Source organism: Podarcis liolepis (assembly GCF_965112155.1).
Source record: "Podarcis liolepis genome assembly, chromosome: 5".
Classification (NCBI taxonomy): Eukaryota; Metazoa; Chordata; class Lepidosauria; order Squamata; family Lacertidae; genus Podarcis; species Podarcis liolepis.
Window position 1 is genome coordinate 3,309,752 of NC_139556.1, and position 17,588 is coordinate 3,327,339.

At 43.0% G+C, this 17,588-nt stretch overlaps 2 protein-coding genes across 15 annotated transcripts in view; one reads left to right on the forward strand and one right to left on the reverse strand.

Annotated features, from left to right (window-relative positions):
- SMC1B (structural maintenance of chromosomes 1B) overlaps positions 1-1,368 on the forward strand; it is a 39,180-nt gene extending 37,812 nt beyond the window's left edge. For all 8 annotated transcript variants that reach the window (XR_014526257.1, XR_014526258.1, XM_083503319.1 and 5 more), the window contains 2 exons: positions 148-258; positions 480-1,368. Coding sequence is in view for 6 of the 8 variants with exons in the window: in XM_083503319.1 (XP_083359445.1) it covers positions 148-258; positions 480-593 (225 nt within the window). In the remaining 2 variants the exon portion in view is untranslated. The remainder of the gene's footprint in view (positions 1-147; positions 259-479) is intronic.
- A 1,564-nt stretch (positions 1,369-2,932) lies between these two features.
- On the reverse strand, positions 2,933-17,567 carry FAM118A (family with sequence similarity 118 member A). 7 transcript variants are annotated; one of them, XM_083503523.1, is made up of 9 exons: positions 17,470-17,567; positions 12,995-13,052; positions 11,316-11,568; positions 9,733-9,954; positions 8,498-8,626; positions 7,169-7,454; positions 6,025-6,057; positions 4,429-4,512; positions 2,933-3,543 (listed from the first exon to the last, which is right to left on the reverse strand). In XM_083503523.1, exons 2-9 carry the CDS (start codon positions 13,039-13,041, stop codon positions 3,497-3,499), a joined length of 1,101 nt encoding a protein of 366 aa, XP_083359649.1. In that variant the 5' UTR covers positions 13,042-13,052; positions 17,470-17,567; the 3' UTR covers positions 2,933-3,496. The 7 variants fall into 7 exon arrangements, with proteins under 7 accessions (XP_083359649.1, XP_083359651.1, XP_083359652.1 ...); XM_083503525.1 differs by having other exon boundaries at positions 12,995-13,054; positions 17,481-17,541; XM_083503526.1 differs by having other exon boundaries at positions 12,995-13,049; positions 17,470-17,531.
- Between the last annotated feature and the right edge of the window lie 21 nt (positions 17,568-17,588).

A 17,588-nucleotide genomic window follows, 5' to 3' on the forward strand; every position in this document is an offset into this window, starting at 1 on the left:
CAGATCCTCTAATGTATTTTATAGCATAGTCTTGTATTTGAGATGTCTTGACAACAGTATGCTTACCCATTCTATAAAGCAAGTTTCTTTTCTAATCATTGTATTTCTGCATGTATCTAACAACCCCTTTTTTTTCTTCTCAAAAAGATATCAAGCTTCATTAAAGAGCAGGCCCAAGAAAAGTTTCAGATTATCGTTATTTCTCTAAAGGAAGAGTTTTATTCTGAAGCAGATGCTTTAGTTGGAGTCTGGCCTGAGGTATATATATACGCACACAAAACACACTCTTGAGTGATAGTTTCCACACCCTAAGTGTTTCATAGAGAAAACAGAAACAGAATATGGCTACACTTCTATAGAATCAAATCCCTGGTGATTTTAAAGGGTTGGGTGGCAGAAATGCAAAGAAACCAAACACCTACAGCTGCGTCATTATGGCCTGGTGTGCTATGATAACTCTTGGTCATTTCTCTCCTTAGCAAGAAGATACTATCCACAGTCAAGTACTGAGCCTGGATCTTACTCTGTATCGAGAGTCTGATGATGAAAATGAAAGGCAACCGAAAGGCAGAAAGAGCTCCGCATTGAAATAGGATATAAAGTGAATTTGTGGCTGTGGGCTTTTGTTTAACCACGTTGTGACAGGTTTGAATGTTACTTATTAGAATTCAGTATAAAACTAAATTCACATATATTTAATGTGAGAATTGGTTGTTTAGCATTATATTAATATGCTTATTCTCTGTGGAAGTTTAACTGCTAAAATTTGTAATAGTTAGACATTAGATACAGTTTCCTGATGTCTCTATCAAAAAGAAAAGCTGCTGGAGGGGCAGATGGGATTGAATGTGGAAATAGTATTAACTATTTCCCCACCATTCTGTCCCATTCCCACCCACACTTTAACTTCGCCACTACCTTGAGAGGTTTCAGATAGGTATTTGCAAGAGCAAACATGTGAAAAGTCATGGGGGTGCAATCTGGAATGGAAGAATGAGTAGGTAAACACACCCTATTAGCCACTCCTCAAAGTGTGGCTCCAGTAGTGTGTTCCTGTTTAAAACAGGGTCATGACACACAACTACATGTAACATCTGCACTGGCCTGAGTTATAGTTAAAGTTTCACACTTTTTTGGTGTTTTTGATCTGATTGTTATCCTTGGTCAAACAAAGACTGGGGACCAGTGACATTAACTAATAAAAAGCATATATAGACAACTAGAACCACTGACACTGGTCACTGAAGATTATTATGCAACAGTTTCTTACACAAAATATTTCTTAGTGTTTCCATTAAATTTGTTTTGCTTGCATTTATATTTGAAAGTTGCTAAATAAACTATTCAATGTTTAGTTTCTAATTAAAACTAAGTTGTAGTCACTTCTAAGCATAGCTGCTAATATAAGTGGTAAACAGAGCTTTTTTCATCTGGAACTCGTCAGAACTCAGTTCCAGCTCCTCTCAGGTGGGCACCATTGCCATTCTAAGAGAATAATTGTTCATGGTGAGTTCTGGCACCTCTTTTTCTAGAAAAATAGTGGTGGTGATTACATTTTACACTGCAATTCACTATTGGTATTCTCAGAGATGCATATGTTATACACCTGCTTGGGCGGGGGGGGGGGAGAATAGAAACTTTTCATGAATGCTTAGATTCAGTAATTCTACGCTGGGTGCAGTTTCCAGATCAAGAAGTTTGTAAACTACTGTGGTCAAGCTGTCTTACTCGGTTATCTAGGCCTTCAGAAACACCCCCCAGGCTGCATTACCTGCTATTTCAGTTGGAGTGCAACCCCATCTTGCAACAAGAACCACTCGCCCACAGTGCCTCCATCATGCCAGGATTCAAGCTTCGCTTATTTCCCCTCATCTGTGCTAACACTGCATCCCAGTAGCAGTTCAGATCCTACACAGCCTGTCCTGATTCAGATGTCTCCAGGATAGTGATATCACCTTGCCCCAAAACTCCTAATGACTGCTGCTAGTGGCTTCATATACTTATTAAATAGCTAACCACCAGGCAGTTAATCAATCTCCCAGTGCTACTTTCTGGACTTTCGAGTACAGTGGTACCTCAGGTTAAGTACTTCCGGAGTACAGTGGTACCTCAGGTTAAGTACTTCCGGAGGTCCGTTCTTAACCTGAAACTGTTCTTAACCTGAAGCACCACTTTAGCTAATGGGGCCTCGCGCTGCCTGAGCCCGATTTCTGTTCTCATCCTGAAGCAAAGTTCTTAACCTGAAGCACAGTAAGAGCTGTTCGACAGTGGAATTTGCTGCCAAGGAGTGTGGTGGAGTCTCCTACTTTGGAGGTCTTTAAGCAGAGGCTTGACAACCATATGTCAGGAGTGCTCTGATGGTGTTTCCTGCTTGGCAGGGGGTTGGACTCGATGGCCCTTGTGGTCTCTTCCAATTCTATGATTCACTATTTCTGGGATAGCGGAGTCTGTAACCTGAAGCGTATGTAACCTGAAGCGTATGTAACCCGAGGTACTGCTGTAGTGCTACTTTCGCGTATTTCTGAACCACAGGCCCCCCAATTCCCATGGCATGGAGCCGGTCCAGGATGATACAGTGGTCAACTGTATCAAAAGCTGCAGCAGTCAAGAAGCAAGTGCAAAGTCAGAATTACTAGGGTCATGTCCAGCTCTGCAATGCAGGAATCTCAGTTAAAAGCTTCCATGGCAGATGGCTGCATTCTTCTTGTCATGCTCTCTGTAAAGGTCATCATATCAGGACAACTCGGTCCTAGTCCTGAATCCAGATTAGAACAGATTTCTTCCCCAAGAAGTGGGTAATTGTTGGTCAGTAGCTATTGTAACAAAGCTCCTCTACTAGTCTCATAGCTTTTACCTTCTATTTATGTCCTTTATTTTCTGACATTTTGCTAGGTTTAAAAAAAATATACAGAAAACAACAAATATTTGCTCCTGGGTTTCAAATCTTTTTATTAAAATGTACATAAATTAAAAGCCCTTACTGTTCCCCACTGCAACCAAGTTTTTTTAAAACTTAGAAAATGTGCAAAACCTGTTTATATTTGCAAGGGGTAGGAGTAAGCAAAATAAAAATTACCATTACTGCTGTTCCACAAATGTTTGCACAAGAGTTCACTCTGATGGGTAGGTTCTATAGCAGTTCTCATGCACTTTTCTCACAACTGCCCTTGGGAGAAGATTTCTAATACTCACCTTCGGATTCAGACAAATGGAAACAAAATTAGTCCAATTCAAAGAAGGTAAAACGCTGTTTCACAGATTTATGTCAGAAGCTATCCTTTTGCAGTATTTCTTTGCTGAGGTAGTTGCAAATTGATTAATGGATGCCCTTCAAATGTACATATCCTGAATCGGTGTACAAGTCTGTAATAGAAAATCCATTCCTAAACAATTCTTACTAAACAATGCATATAAATTTAAAGGCTCCTCTTGGCCGCTGTTGGAATCCTTATCCGTGATATAATCAGGTGACACACTCCTCGTAGACCACTGCTGTTCAAGTTACATTCTTGTATTCAGAGAGGGCAACATCTTCAACGCTACCTGTTTTTGAAAAAAAGGGTTTTCAAATTGAAAAAATACTATTTTCTTTTATCTAGACAAATTATAGAAGCAATGGGTATGCACAGGTGCCAGGAAATTCTGCCTCTAGTTCTAAAAGCAGCTGTTTTAAAACTTTGAAAACTTTGGCAGACAGGAAACTGCCTTGTAGCATTTCAAGTAGATGCTTATGCTCTTCTAAGGAGCAGTTTATCATCTCTTCGTGGATGACAAAAGCCCATACTTATGCTGAGATACAAACTTAATTCATAATTCATTTATCCCTTTATATGCAGAAAAATCTGTTTCTATCAAGATAGCTCACATCATCAACAGCAGTTGGAACTGACTAAGATCTCTCTAAAGATCTCCAGATTAGGAAATCACTACAGAGTTTGGAGATGCACGAGTTCTCCCAATTGGTTCTAGATTGCTGGCACACCACTCCCCTGTTTATATGGCAAAAATAAGATTCCCCACTTCTACCACAGAAATAAACACAGCAAGCTGTTGATCCAGGCAGGACAGTGTTTATGAAATCTCTGCACAAGGATTCCCCCCCCCCTGTAACTATTTTGGCATTTCAAGCCACACTTTTATTCTCAAAATGACCATTTTGGGGTCTTACAGTAATAAACAAATATTTATTTAACCCAGATTAGGACTTGGTGATAACTAAGATGCAGTGCAACTTTCCTCATGGTGTGGCATGACTCTAGGCACATGTTCTTGAAAATATCAGCTGCATGCCCCATGACACACTATTTTTACACACCATGCATTTATTTAATTCTGTTTACTTTTACACTGCAGACTCATAAATATGTGCTATGCACTGTTTGTCCCCTTGAAAATAAAAATAAATGTCAAATAACGGGTTAGAATTACCATTATCTGCAAGCCTTGGTCTCTTAAGTTGGTCACTACTGCTTTCTCCTAGCCGTCTCTTGGCACAATCCACGCAAGATGTTCCTGTGAGAACAAACAGTATTACAATATCGTACGCATGTAGTGAACATAAGGATTTTCATGAAAAGACTGGCTCCAACAAAGCACGTATTGAACTCCATTAGAATTCACATCATAATCCTGTGCTGTGTGCCAGATGTAGGTAACCATTGTGGATGGAGGTCTGCATTCACCATTGGATAACCCTTCGAGGGTCATACCAGCAGAGGTAGAATTTGCACCGGCATGAGAGTCCTGCCCATTTGGCTGTGCATCTACTTTAACTTTTTTTTCCGTTGCTACTGCTGCCCAAACTGGTGGGGTTGGGGACTTTTTCAGGTCCCTGAACCCGGGGTTAACCAGTTACAAAAGGTATGCCAGAGTGGAGATTTCCCTGCTGAAATGAATTCATCCACATCCTGGGCCCCAGAGGCCTGATATGGCCTCCTGAGACCCCAGATAAAGTAGGCAGGAAGCAGGAGTGGGCAGAGAAGGTTAACGTCCAGATTGCCCCCCCCTAACTTGATCTGCACAGGTTAGCTGAGGTGCTGGCCGTACACACCACTGACAGGCATGCCCCAGAGGATTTTTCCCTTTGAATAGAAAAATGAGATGTTTGTTTCAAGTAGTTTGACCAGATAACAGTTTTATACAATTGTAACTGTTTGAAGTGGTACCTCAAAATCCAAAGGTAAATGTGTTAAAATTGTGGCTGTGCACAAAAGAAACACACAAATCACCCTTCACTGGTATTACTATAGGGCTCTCCTGAGAGGCACAACTTTGAGGTAGCCTTCCAGTGCTCCTGCCTTAAGCACTACGATGCTGAAACAAAATCTCAGAGAAACACTCCTATACATTTACTGCTTGCAAAATTAAGGGCTCACTGCACAAAACAAATAAGCCATAAACCAAAATAAATAAACCATAATAAAAGTTTATAAAACAAACCCTATTATGCCAAGGCAAAGTAGATAATGTATTCAAGCACCCCCTGTCACTTTATCAGCTATATTTGTTCATAGGCTGAGGTAAGTTCTTGGCCACTTTCTTCCTTGCTTTCAAATGAAATGAAAGTGAGACCAAACAGGTACAAAATCATCCTCTTTTCTTTGGCCCCTAAGGACTGTTTTTCTAGCACAGCAATATTCCACATTTTAGTGTACCAAGTAGTAAGAATGGCTCAATTTCCCCAAATTGCAATGGTTGTTCTAGCTGCTATAAGAAGGTGCTATATCAACTCTTTATTATGCAAATGTTTGTTAAATTTGTCAATTATAAATAAAACCACTAACTGAGAAGTTGGGGGAATGTGACAGTTTAAGATCTTATCAATTTCTCTGAATACTATTGCCAGAGAGAGAGAGTTTATTATTATTATTTTACTGTTGTTGTAAAACAGAATATAATTACCCGAACATTCAAACTAGCACATAATTTTACATGGGTGCAAAATCATACTATCCCAGTTCTTCCCAAGACCCACCACAACTGAATATTACAAGGCCTACATTCAAATTAAAAAATGTACTTAACCCAAAAGTGTTGTACTGTCCACCCGATCTGCATCTGGAGAAAGAATGAAAACTATGTCATGAACGAGATAGAATTTAGCTATATTCACTTTTCAGAGTTGCTAATAAACAAGGTTGCATCAAAGGCTAAATGCACAGAGACATCTTATCTAGGACATTATTCACATGCGACTCTTTGCACACACAATATTATATAATGTAATATTCCTATATTATATAAAGTGGTAAGCTTCTCCATGGAGGCAAACCGCAAATAATGATTTACGTTTAATTTGTGCTTTTACAGGTCCAAGAGTCTACATCCTCAGTTCTGCAGTACTGTAGCGTGATAATATTTCCATGATAGAGTAGTCTAGATACTCTTGGGATAAGAGAAAACAGCTCTTCTTCCTAGAACTACTGGGCCAAAGATGGGATAGGGCAGCATGTGGGCCACCTTCTTGAAAATGGGATATTTGCCCATTGGCAATACTTATTAACATGTATATTTTGCTGTATCCCAGGCCTTCCAAAATAAAAGAGCAAAACATTGTAGTACATGTGAAAAGCATCTTGGGGTCTTGGTAGACCACAGGCTTAACATGAGTCAACAGTGTGACACACACAGCAGTAGCAGCCAAAAATAAGCTAATGCTATTCTAAGCTGCATCAACAGAAGTCTAGTGTCCAGATCAAGGGAAGTCATAGTCCTGCTCTATTCTCCCTTGGTCAGACCACACCTGGAGTTCCGTGTCCAGTTCTGGGCCCCACAATTTAAGAAGGATATCGAAAAGCTGGAATGTGTGCAGTGGAGAGCAACCAAGATGATCAAGGGTTTGGAAACCAAGCCTTATGAACAATGGTTGAGGGAACTGGGTATGTTTAGCCTGAATAAAAGGAATCATAGATCTATAAATCTATGATTTGGCTATCATTTCCATGATTGTCATAGGTAGTACAGAAACAAGGGATGGTGGTTGCAACAGACTATTTTACAAATGAATGTGGCATCAGAAGCATGAAGTTTCACACACATATTTAAAGCAATACCCTTTATTCCAGAAATATATGAAACTAAAAACCACTGGTATATGGAGAAGAGAAAAAATGTTTTGACACAACATTTGACACACACACACACACACACACACACACACACACAGTACCTGGACTCCTCTGTTTGCAGATCTGAGTGGAAAGATCTTGAACATACTCTGGGAAACTTTCAAAGCAATTTCCATAGGATACAACTTTTATTCCATGTAGGAGCATATCTGCCTGGAGTTTAAAAAACTGGTCTTCATTTTCTTTAAGCACCAGCATATAATGTTCTAGATCCACCTTGTTTTTGACAGTGTACAGAAAGAGGGCCTGAAATATCTGATCACGCAGGGTTTCTCCGCAGCCCACAAACAAAAATGATTTTGTCCGGTACAGGTTCTGCAGAGCCTCCTGTAAAGAACAAGTAGTTCCTAAGTCAACATTAAGTCACAAATAAGATAAATGTTTAATTGTAAGGCAGCCTCGGATCATAAATGGCCCCTTTCCTGATTGATAGTGGGCCAAAATTGCTTCCAGGTAAGGAACTTTCCAAACACTTAAGACAATAGGTTTTCCTTCAGGTTGTCACTGCCACAAATGGCTAATAACTGTACATTTGGGCTAGTAAATTTTTTGCAAGTTACTATATTTGATGGGTTCATTACAAGGCTCTAGATAACATAACCATTTGCACTTTTATGCCCAAGGAATTTGGTAGTATAACCAGTTGTTACTTTTCAAAATATACACATATATTAGAAATATTTTTGTTAAGATGTCATGATCAAGAGGTTGCTGAGTCACTGTCTGCATCCACTTAATTAGCATTTCATTATAATATTGTATAGTGGAAAGAATGGGTTCAAATCCTTCCTCAGAAAAAGAGTAGCCTATAGCATGACCAAACTCACATAGCTCTTGTAAAAACTACATATATAACAAATATGGATGCCGAATGCAGGCCTGAATTCCACCCTCTCACACTGTGCACATCTGCACTTCATCAAAGAGTGACACATACACTGGAATAAGTATCAGAAAAAGTTATTTCAACAGTTCAAAATTACAGTAGGCCTGCAACTTACATGGGATAATGCTCTGGGGATCATCCCTAAAGTCAAAATCACACATAGTCAAAACCCATCGGGTTCAATGGCGGATGGAATTACTAAAGTCATTTCCCCCCAAAACCCTGCAACTTTTTAAATTTGTTGCTGCACGTGTGAAGCTGAATGTGCACAAGTTCAATGTGGGCAAGTTGTGGGCTTACTGCACAAAATTCCTCCTCACACACAAAAATATGTATCATATTAAATGATACAACATGGGCAACAGGGATTAATGTAAGGAGATGGAGGCCACGGAAGGCAAGCTCCTGTCTCCAACAAGAGAAATATGCTTTTGAAGCACTTCCTGATTTATAGGCGACATAACTGGTTTCAAGGTGCACATACCATCACCTCAGGGTCTTGAGTAACATCCTTGTATCCTGAGGGATCCAGCACCATTCCACAGGGATCAGCATAGAGGCCGTGAATGTGAAGCACTCCATATTTGACGTGTCCTTTTGCCCACTGGAGAACCTGGAGAGAGCCAAACAGTTTATTAATACTGCCAAGCATGAGGCAGAAGGGGGCCGTGCCTAAAAAGGGACATGTGATTCATTCATTTTGGTGACAGTACTATCACTTCCCTCATTTACTTTAAAAAAACAACCAAATCTGAAAAAGGAACCCACCCAAACTGTAGGCTGAGGCATTCACACATATTTCATTTGCTACCTGTTGAAGGCTTGCCATTCTTGAGAGAATTGTCTAGGCTGCAACATGGCATTTGAGAGCTAAGTTTCAAATTATTAAATTGAGAACAATATTCTGCAATAATGCAAATTCTACAATGGTATCATTTCAAACAAAATGGGGGAGGGGGTAATCTGCAAATCAAAATATACGTGTTTATTTTCCTTTTCTATTTTTTAAATGGAAAAATACAGCAGTGTTCTAGAAAAAAATAGGGTGAAAATGTGTCTGTCAATCCAGCTACCTTCTACAGAAAAATGTCAGTACAAGTACACCTCCTCTCGCTATCAGACCACCTCCCCTTGCTTAGCTAATCTTCCGTTTGCTCTCAGATCACCTCTGCCCACTCTCAGACCAGCTTCCCTTTGCCCTCTGTGCTCCTGATAGGCCTTCTCTCACCCTCCAACTCTGACGCCACCAAAACACTCTCCCAGAGTGAGTGCAATGGCTGATTGACATGCTTCTACAGTGTATTTGATTTTTCCCAATTTTTCCAACATATTCATTTATATAAGATGGCATTTATGGTTGAGGTCATGAAAGTAAAGTAAGCTAAGTTGTGGGCTTACTGTATATTCTGCTGCTTTCAATAGCAAAAGAGGCAGACAGTGATTATGTCAAAAGTAATTCCTAGTTTGCCAATATTAATAAAAAACTAATTAGAGCAGAACTTTCAGGTGGAAAAAATTGCAGCTGCTCTGATTCTGTACTCCCAAATAAAGCCATTTTACCTCTGAAATACAGCCCAAACCGAAACAGTTGACTCTGAGGTGGATGAACCACCTTGAAATATATGGATGAAGGGCGGTATATGAATTTAATAAATAACCACCACCAAACACCTGATAAATTGCCCTTGTTAATTTGGTACAGCGGTAGTCTTAGCATACCTTGTCCTTATCCTTTAAGTCAAGAGATTCCATCGGTTTACTCTGCTGCTGACCAAAGATTTCAAGTAAGTTGTCATAGTTTGTGGTCAGCACCATAGTGCCTCTCTCCATTAGCCGAAGAATTGACTGCAGAACAACAGGATTCTGAATGTGTTGCTCCAAGTTATCAAAAACTTCCATTAGGCAGTCCTGAAAGAAGTTTGGCTTGGCATCTCCAGTGCGCTGCGGGAGGAAAGAGAAGCACAGAAGGAAGACATCTATGTCGAGGCCTTTGACAGCAAAATAAAAACCGTGAAAGCATCAAAATTCACGGGGGATGAAGCTATCAACACCTAGTGGCCCTGATGGCTCTATTTTACCTTCACGGTCAGAGGTGCATAGCCTCTGCGTATCGGTTGCTGGAAATCACAAGTGGGGAGAGTGCTGTGTTCAGGTTCTGCCGGTGAGCTTGTCATGGACATCTGGCTGGTTGCTGTGAGACGAGGATACTGGATGAGACAATCCTTTAGTCTCATACAGCAGGCTCTTCTTATTTTCTAACAGGGCTCATTTACATTACCACAAAGCCTGCACCCTCTGCAGACTACCGGCCATGTCTTCTGGTCTGCCAAGGTCTCAATCACTCTGCTGAAGTTGAGGTTGTGAGTGCACAACTTGCTGTAGTTGAGGATGAAGGGATATCAGAAGGCTTCGCATTATGCTACTCTACAAAAAGTGCCCCCCCGTCCCCCCCGGGGACAGTAAATAGTAACCGCATGCCAGGATAACTTTTGCATCCTGGTGGAACTGTAACCACTCTCGTCCACAGACAAAACAAGAAGGAAATAGAGAGCTACGGCTCACCACATTAATATACCTAAGGTAAGTATATAACCTTGTCCTCCTGAACCATTTCAAATAGTCCCCTGCTTCGCAACATGCCTCCCCCAATTTGCCCTGTGCGAACAGGACGGTTGTTAGCCTAAAAATGCAAAAATGGAGAAACTGCCAAAGACCTTGAAGAAGGCATGGAAAAGACCCACTTAAGCCCAAGCAGTGACTTAAAGAGGCTGGTGCCAGTGATTCAGTGCTGAAGTCCAAATCTAAGAGTTCTTGGTTGCCTTGAACCAAGGGTGGCCTGAGCAGGATCCAAACCCCTAATCACAAAAACTGGTTCAAAAGCAACAGTTCAATCAATAGGTCAGAACAGGAGGGACCTTAGAAGGCCCCTCTCTTTCTCCATCTTCCAACAGAAAGGCAGGCAAAGCTGGCCTAAGTATACAAGGGCAGCTACCTTATATCCAGTGCTCTTTTTCTAGAAAAAGAGGTGCTGGAACTCCCCATGAAGGCCTCCCTTGTTCTCTTACAAAGGCAATGGCGCTCACCTGAGAGTTGCCTGAACTAAGTTCTGGTGTTTCCTCAAACTTGGGTCTCCAGCTGTTGGACTACAACTCCCATCATCCCTAGCTAGCAGGACCAGTGGTCAGGGATGATGGGAGCTGTACTTCAACAACAGCTGGTGACCCAAGTTTGAGGAAACACTATTGTATGGTAATAATGTGCGTCCAATATTGTTTGTTGCAAAGCTACAGATATGTGCTTACCGGCGACATCTTCCTGATGAGGTCATGCGCAACCACAAGCAAGTCTCGCTCTTTGACCACCTTTTTGCGGAATTCAGCCACATCCCCCGGGTGCAGCACCTCCAGCTGATCTGCGGCTTCAATGACGGCTTCAATGCAGCTTCGCCAGGAGCACAAGGCTGGAATTCCTGGTGCTACAGCAGCACTCACTCCCGTTCCAATCACTAACAGGAGGTCTTGGGGCTGCTTCCGCACAAGGCTTTTTAAAAATTTCCTGGAGAGTAGAAGTCAAGCAGAAATTCTATTTATGGCCGCAGCTGACATGGCCATATTTTGTTAATCAACGGCATAGCACATTAATTAATCAAACTTTTCTTTTGGAACTCAGCAAAAGTTCTCAATATGGTGTCCATGGTTCTCCCTCTCCCCCCCCATACAATCCCCACAACAACCTTGTGAGGTGGGTTAGGCTGAGAGATAGTGACTGGCCCAAGGTCACCCAGTGAGCTTCATGGCTGAGTGGGGATTCGAACCCAGGTCTCCCAGGTCCTAGTCCAGCACTCTAACCATTACGTTACAAGAAAGGAGATTCCAACTAAAGACATGGAAAAACTTTCTGACAGCAGGAGCTGTTCAACAGTGGAAGAGTCTCCCTTGGGAGGTGGTGGACTCTCCTTCCTTGGAGGCTTTTAAGCAGAGCTGGGGTGGCCATCTGACATGGATGCCTTAGCAGAGATTCCTGCTTGGCAGGGGGTTGGACTGGATGACCCTTAGGGTCCCTTCCAACTCTATGATTCTATGATCACAGATGCCAGGCATCAACTGGGTTCCTTTAAAACCAGGAACCTTTTAATTAACTGTGGAAGGGAACTTAGCTGAGCAGGACTGAAAGGGTGGAAGCAGCTTTAGTGTGGAAGAAATTGCAGTTCCTCATCCTATGCAATGAGTACAATTTCCCAGAGTGTGCACTGCCTCAAGCTCACAGGAGAAGAGGCACAACAGAAGTATAATAAATAATAATAACAAATAAGAATAAGATTTGGTAGTAGTATGTATGCTTTCATATTTCTAGGAAAATACTTTTTATGGAGAGGATTTAGATTTGGTTCACATTTAAAGCCCTGTTTATCAAATCCACATTCTCTGAAACAGTACGACAATCGAACAAAGCCAACCTTCAAAGCGTGCGCGCACACACACACACACACAGCATGATTCGTGATATATTGCCAGGTCAAAAATTATGAAACCGCTATCACGATCTGGACTTCAAACTGGTTTTGGATGATATATCAATATATTTCCCAGCCCTAAAAATAACATGCAAAAATGCATCACATTTAGGGGAAATGCTTGCAAAATGTATACATTAGTCAAAAGTGCACACAAAAATGTGTTTATCAGAAGAAATGTGTACAAAAAATCTGACCAATTTTCATGAGCATTTAAAAAAATGCAAACTGCTACAGAAATATGGACAACAGAATTTAAGATTGGTAAAATGAGAAACTGAGGGAACCGACTGAGAGATGTTTCCATCCCTACTTCTGGCATTTATAAAACGTAAAAGAGAGTTCTCCACACAGAATTGTTGTGGATATAAAATGGAGAGGCTGTTCCAAACATTAAAAGTATCAGCAATAATCCTCATGTACCTAAAAAGTTTTTTTTAAAAAAAGGGTTTAAAGAGTTGCTTTTACCTTGATTTTTGTTCACTTCTATTTGTAGCTCTTTCAGCTGAATCCATTTCCCCAGCTCCTGTGAAATAACAATGCAAGGATTCAATAGACTAATTACAGCTGACACATTAATCAACTTTATCAATATATTAACACATTTTGGACCAATAAAAAAGTTGGCTCCAATTAATCGGGTCAACTTCCTGCCCACTGTACTTGCGGGAACCAAGCCAGCCTCTGTTAGGTCACAGCTCTCTCTCCAATAGGTATCACAGCAGTCAGCCAGAATGATGGGGTGGACGTGAAAGGAACCCTGGCATATTTTACAGAGACCACAGCAGCAAGAAAACTAGGTTCCACTTGCAACCCTTCATTGTTCAGTGTCCTCAAACTGCCACAGCCTACTCTTGAGGAGCCATGGCAACCTAGTTTGTCTTCCAGAGAATCCCTTTCTGCTGCCGTGGCTTTTGGAACATCGGGCCGGCACCCCCTAGGTTCACAGGGTTCTTCCTAGACCCACTGCGGTCTGTCAGCACACCAAACATACTGAATGTGCGCCCCAGGAGCATTCCCCACGCTCTCCTGCAGGCTGCACATTGCAAGGAACAGATTAGCAAAAGGGGAAGGAGAAACAAGCCATGTTCACTTTCAGAGACATTTGCCTGCCCTGCTGAACTTCTTACCAGCAGGTCCCTGGGAAGCTTCTGAGAGGGACGCCATGCAAGGTCACCCATGAGGCAAGGTGAGGGGACTGCCTTCGGTGGCAGGATCCCTCAGGGCAGCGGATCCGGCCTCCAAGGACTGCATCACCTGCTGTTGCCGCAGTGGCAGCAATCGCTGCAGCCCACTCCTTGGAGGCTGGATCTACAGTCTCCTCGGAGCGGGGCCCCCCTGCCGCCACCAACGCTGCCCCTACAGTGGTCTCCCTGCCACTCACCCCCTGGCCCAGGGCAGGGCCTGATGGGCTCTATAAAGGACTGCTGCTGCTGCTGCCGCTGCTGTTGCTGGGCAGAGGGGGATCCGTTGGTTGTTTGTTTGCTTAAATTGCTGTGTTTTTTGTACCTATGTCATTTTAAACTGTGCTATTAATGCTGTATTCCTAGTTTTAGATTTTATGTGGAAATTGTTTCCCATTTGGTTGTGTATTTTTTTGATGTGGTTTATTTATTGTTTATGACTTTTGTAATTATGTAAATCTTGTCATGCTGTAACTGTGGAAATAAAAAATGATGGTGATGATGATGATGAATAGGAGGTGCTGCTGGTCTCCTCAACCCCCAGGAAAAAAATGGCAGGGGCTGCCCTCTGGAGACTTTACAGTCCCCTTGTCCCCAATGTTGGTCTTTACGCCCTCTCCCTTCAGGGGGGCACCATTTGGGGGTTTGCCTCAGGTGCCAGAATGTCCTGGGCTGGCCCTGACCCCACAGCCCCACAAAATGCAGTTTGGAAGCCCCTGTTTCTCTCAGAGGGAGCCTGGACCAGTCCCACCAGTGATCCTCAGGGCCACATCCTGCTCCCTTGCCTCTCCTCCCCAAGGATGCCTGGCCTTCTGGTTGGAGTAATAGCAGCCAGGAGATAATAATGCAAGGGGGGAGGGAGGGAGGACGGACTTATTCCTTTGAGGGGAAAGGGCCAGATGAGCTATGGAAGGGAACTAGCAAGTGAAAGAAAAGGTTAATGTTTAATCAAGGAAACAAATAGAAAATGGAGTAAGAGAGGAAAGATCATTTAAAGAGAATTAAGTGTAGATAAAAGGACCAGGAAGGAAGGATTAAAGAAGCTGGTGGGATGGGGTGGAGATAAGGGGAGTGGAGTGAGCAGAAGTTACAGGGGGTGGGTAAAAAACTTCGGGTGTGGGGACAGGGGAATATTACAAAGAAAAGTACCCTTATCCACTTAGGGCACCCAGATCAACAAATTCTGCCTAAATTGGTGTGTGGCCACAGAACAAACATGCCTGTTCTTAGTTGAAGGAAAGCTGAATTACAGAACTCCTTGCCACAAGGAAGACGCTGTGCCAAAGAATTCAGAAATTTCCATATATGGATTACTAGAAAATGAAGTCAGAAATTGCCAGCTGGTTGTCTGTCTCCTTCTGACACCATTTTGTGACTGGCTGTGCCTAGGCGGCGCAGGGTGTGTGGGGGGGGTGTCTGGTGCCCCTCAATAATTTCCGGCCATCTCAAGTGAACTCTGGGAGTAGAAAGTCTGAGAACCTCTGCACTACAATATAGAAACATATTGACCTGGAAAATGGAAACTAACCTAAAGGGCATGTAACTCTTTTGTGCAGAGGAATTTATAGCCACTCCCAACATCCACACATCACTGCGTATCATGTGGGGTCACTATTTGTACTTAAGCAGTGCCCCTGTGCCTTTAATAGCTCCCTGCCAGATGAAAACCAGCCTCCAAAACTTTTCCCATCACTGGTCTGTATGATAGGAAAAGATTCACTTGCTAAATTTGTGTTTCGTTACACTGGTGTTAAATTGACACAAGGGCCTTCCAGGGGAAAAAGTTGACAACCATAATATCATGGGATATTTATCTGTGGCTAAACCACTTTGGGATTTATTTGTGGTGGTGGTGGGGTTACAATCAAGAGGTGTATAAATTTTATGAAATAAAATAAACCAATTCCTCACTGATTTCTCAAGAAAAACTTCACTCCTCAATAAATGCTTAGACTTTGGTCCTAACTACACACACTTGAAGGGAATTACATGAACAGAAGTTAATTTACTGACATTTACAATCCCTAACGAATGGTAATCCCTTCTGAATAAACATTATTGAAAATAAAGGAGCAAATACATTTAGGAATGAGGTGCCAGTCATGATATCCTGTTGTTGAGGCCTTCATTTTATGTTTTTTCTCATAACACACACTTCATAAATTGATCACAATGACCTAAGTACACGCCCATTATTACCTCATTGATTCTTACTGTTCCAATACCTAACAAGTGCAAACCAGTGTTTCATTCTATCCAAAGCAACCCCAAATAAAATCTCTACATTAAACTTTCATTTCAATTAAATTAGTTAACAGGTTTCTAACAATACTAGAAGCCAGACTGAACATTGTATTCACACACAAAACGCCCCCACAGACATTTCCCTATCTGGCACAGAAACGGCTGTTTGGCTTGGCGAGTAAAAATAGCAGACATTAGAGGTGCTATTTTGACCAATGACCGCCTGTTATTTGACCTCAAGCAAGGCTCTCCGGTGTCTCATGGCTAAGCTCTGATGTCACAGCTACCAGGACAGAGATGTCAAGGCAAAGTAAAAAACATCCGGAATTGCACCTTAAGGAAGCAGAAACAAATAAGCAGCAGCTGGATTGAAATGTGTGTCCTCCTTCGCCTCAAGGGGTGAAGACACAATGAGGTGCAAAAGAGAAAGGGAGACAGCTGACACACTGCGCTCCCTGGAGAAGCTAAGGCAAAGAGGCCACCCAAAGAGAAGAAGAAGAAGAACAGGCAGATGGCTTCCTGGTGACACTGTCTTATCGGAGAAGACCTAAGGGGAAAGTGCACTCAGTGGGTGCAGTGAAAGTGGATTAAAGGATTCTGTCTCTTTAGCACAACAAGTCCACTTTATTGTTTTTTTTTTTAAAAAGGAATCCGGACTTTTTGCAGTTTGGAAAGTGGCAGGGAAATGCATTGACAAGTGTGGGAGGAACAAATGGCTGATGAGAAGCCACCGAACAGCTCAGCAATGGCCGGATGTAATCTAAAATCCACGCAAGCAAATCAGAATGAATTCTCAGTGAAGAGGGGCCAAATAACAGCGAGAGTTTGAGGCTGAAAAGCAGGGTTCAAATTGAAGAAGAGAGAATTACAGCAAGAATAATAGAGTGGAGCCGGGGCAAAAATGGAGAGAGAGAACCCCCCCAGCATCCCCCCCCCCAATGCGCATAAAACAAGAGACACAAGGCTCTCTTCCTTACGTATTTCAAGTGCACACCAAAACCTTCTTCCCATCTCACTTAGAGTTATATAAGCAGAGTCCTTTCTTGTTCCGTAGGGCTGAGCGCCATGCTTGGAAGTGCATCGTAGCAAGCAGAAATCCCGCAGGTTCTGTTGCTGGAAGAAAGGCTTCACCTGTTGGACGCCTGCCTGGCCATTCTTGTCGGGGAAGACCAGTCTAGTTACAAATGTGACCGAGACAGAATGACTTGGATTGTTCCCTGGGCTGAGAGAGGGGGGCTTTGGGGGGCCCGGCTTCGAAGCGAGCGATGCTTCCCAAGGCGCGCAGCGTCCAGCCACAGAAATCCGCCCCCGCGCCGGGCTGGTCGCCGAGGAAGAGGCTCCTTCCAAGGCAAGGCGTGCGCATTATGGGATGGAGAAATCCTCGCCATTTCCTCTCTTCCCCGCGCGCGCCCGGCTTGCCCAGGGAGGGCGCCACCCCAAGGCCCCCAGCCCTCCGGGGCCCCCGCCCGCAACTGCTTCCCCGGCCCCCCGGCCCCCCGGCCCCCCGCCCCTGACCTGCCGCCGCCGCCGCCGCCGCTTCCTCGGTCTCCGGTCCGGCGCAAGGCGACGCCGAGCCCCTGCTCCCGGAGCCGAAGAGGCTGGGCTCCTCCTCCGGCTCCTCCTCCTCCTTCCTG

Bases quoted from the DNA above. Each gene is read 5' to 3' on its own strand.
- FAM118A (XM_083503521.1), bottom strand. From the start codon at position 16,965: ATGGGAAGAAGGTTTTGGTGTGCACTTGAAATAC. The intron at 11,569-12,994 runs GTAAAAGCAACT...TCTACTCTCCAG, and splicing joins AGAAGTGAACAAAAATCAAG to GAAATTTTTAAAAAGCCTTG. The intron at 7,455-8,497 runs GTATGTGCACCT...TGTTCTTTACAG, and splicing joins CTCAAGACCCTGAGGTGATG to GAGGCTCTGCAGAACCTGTA.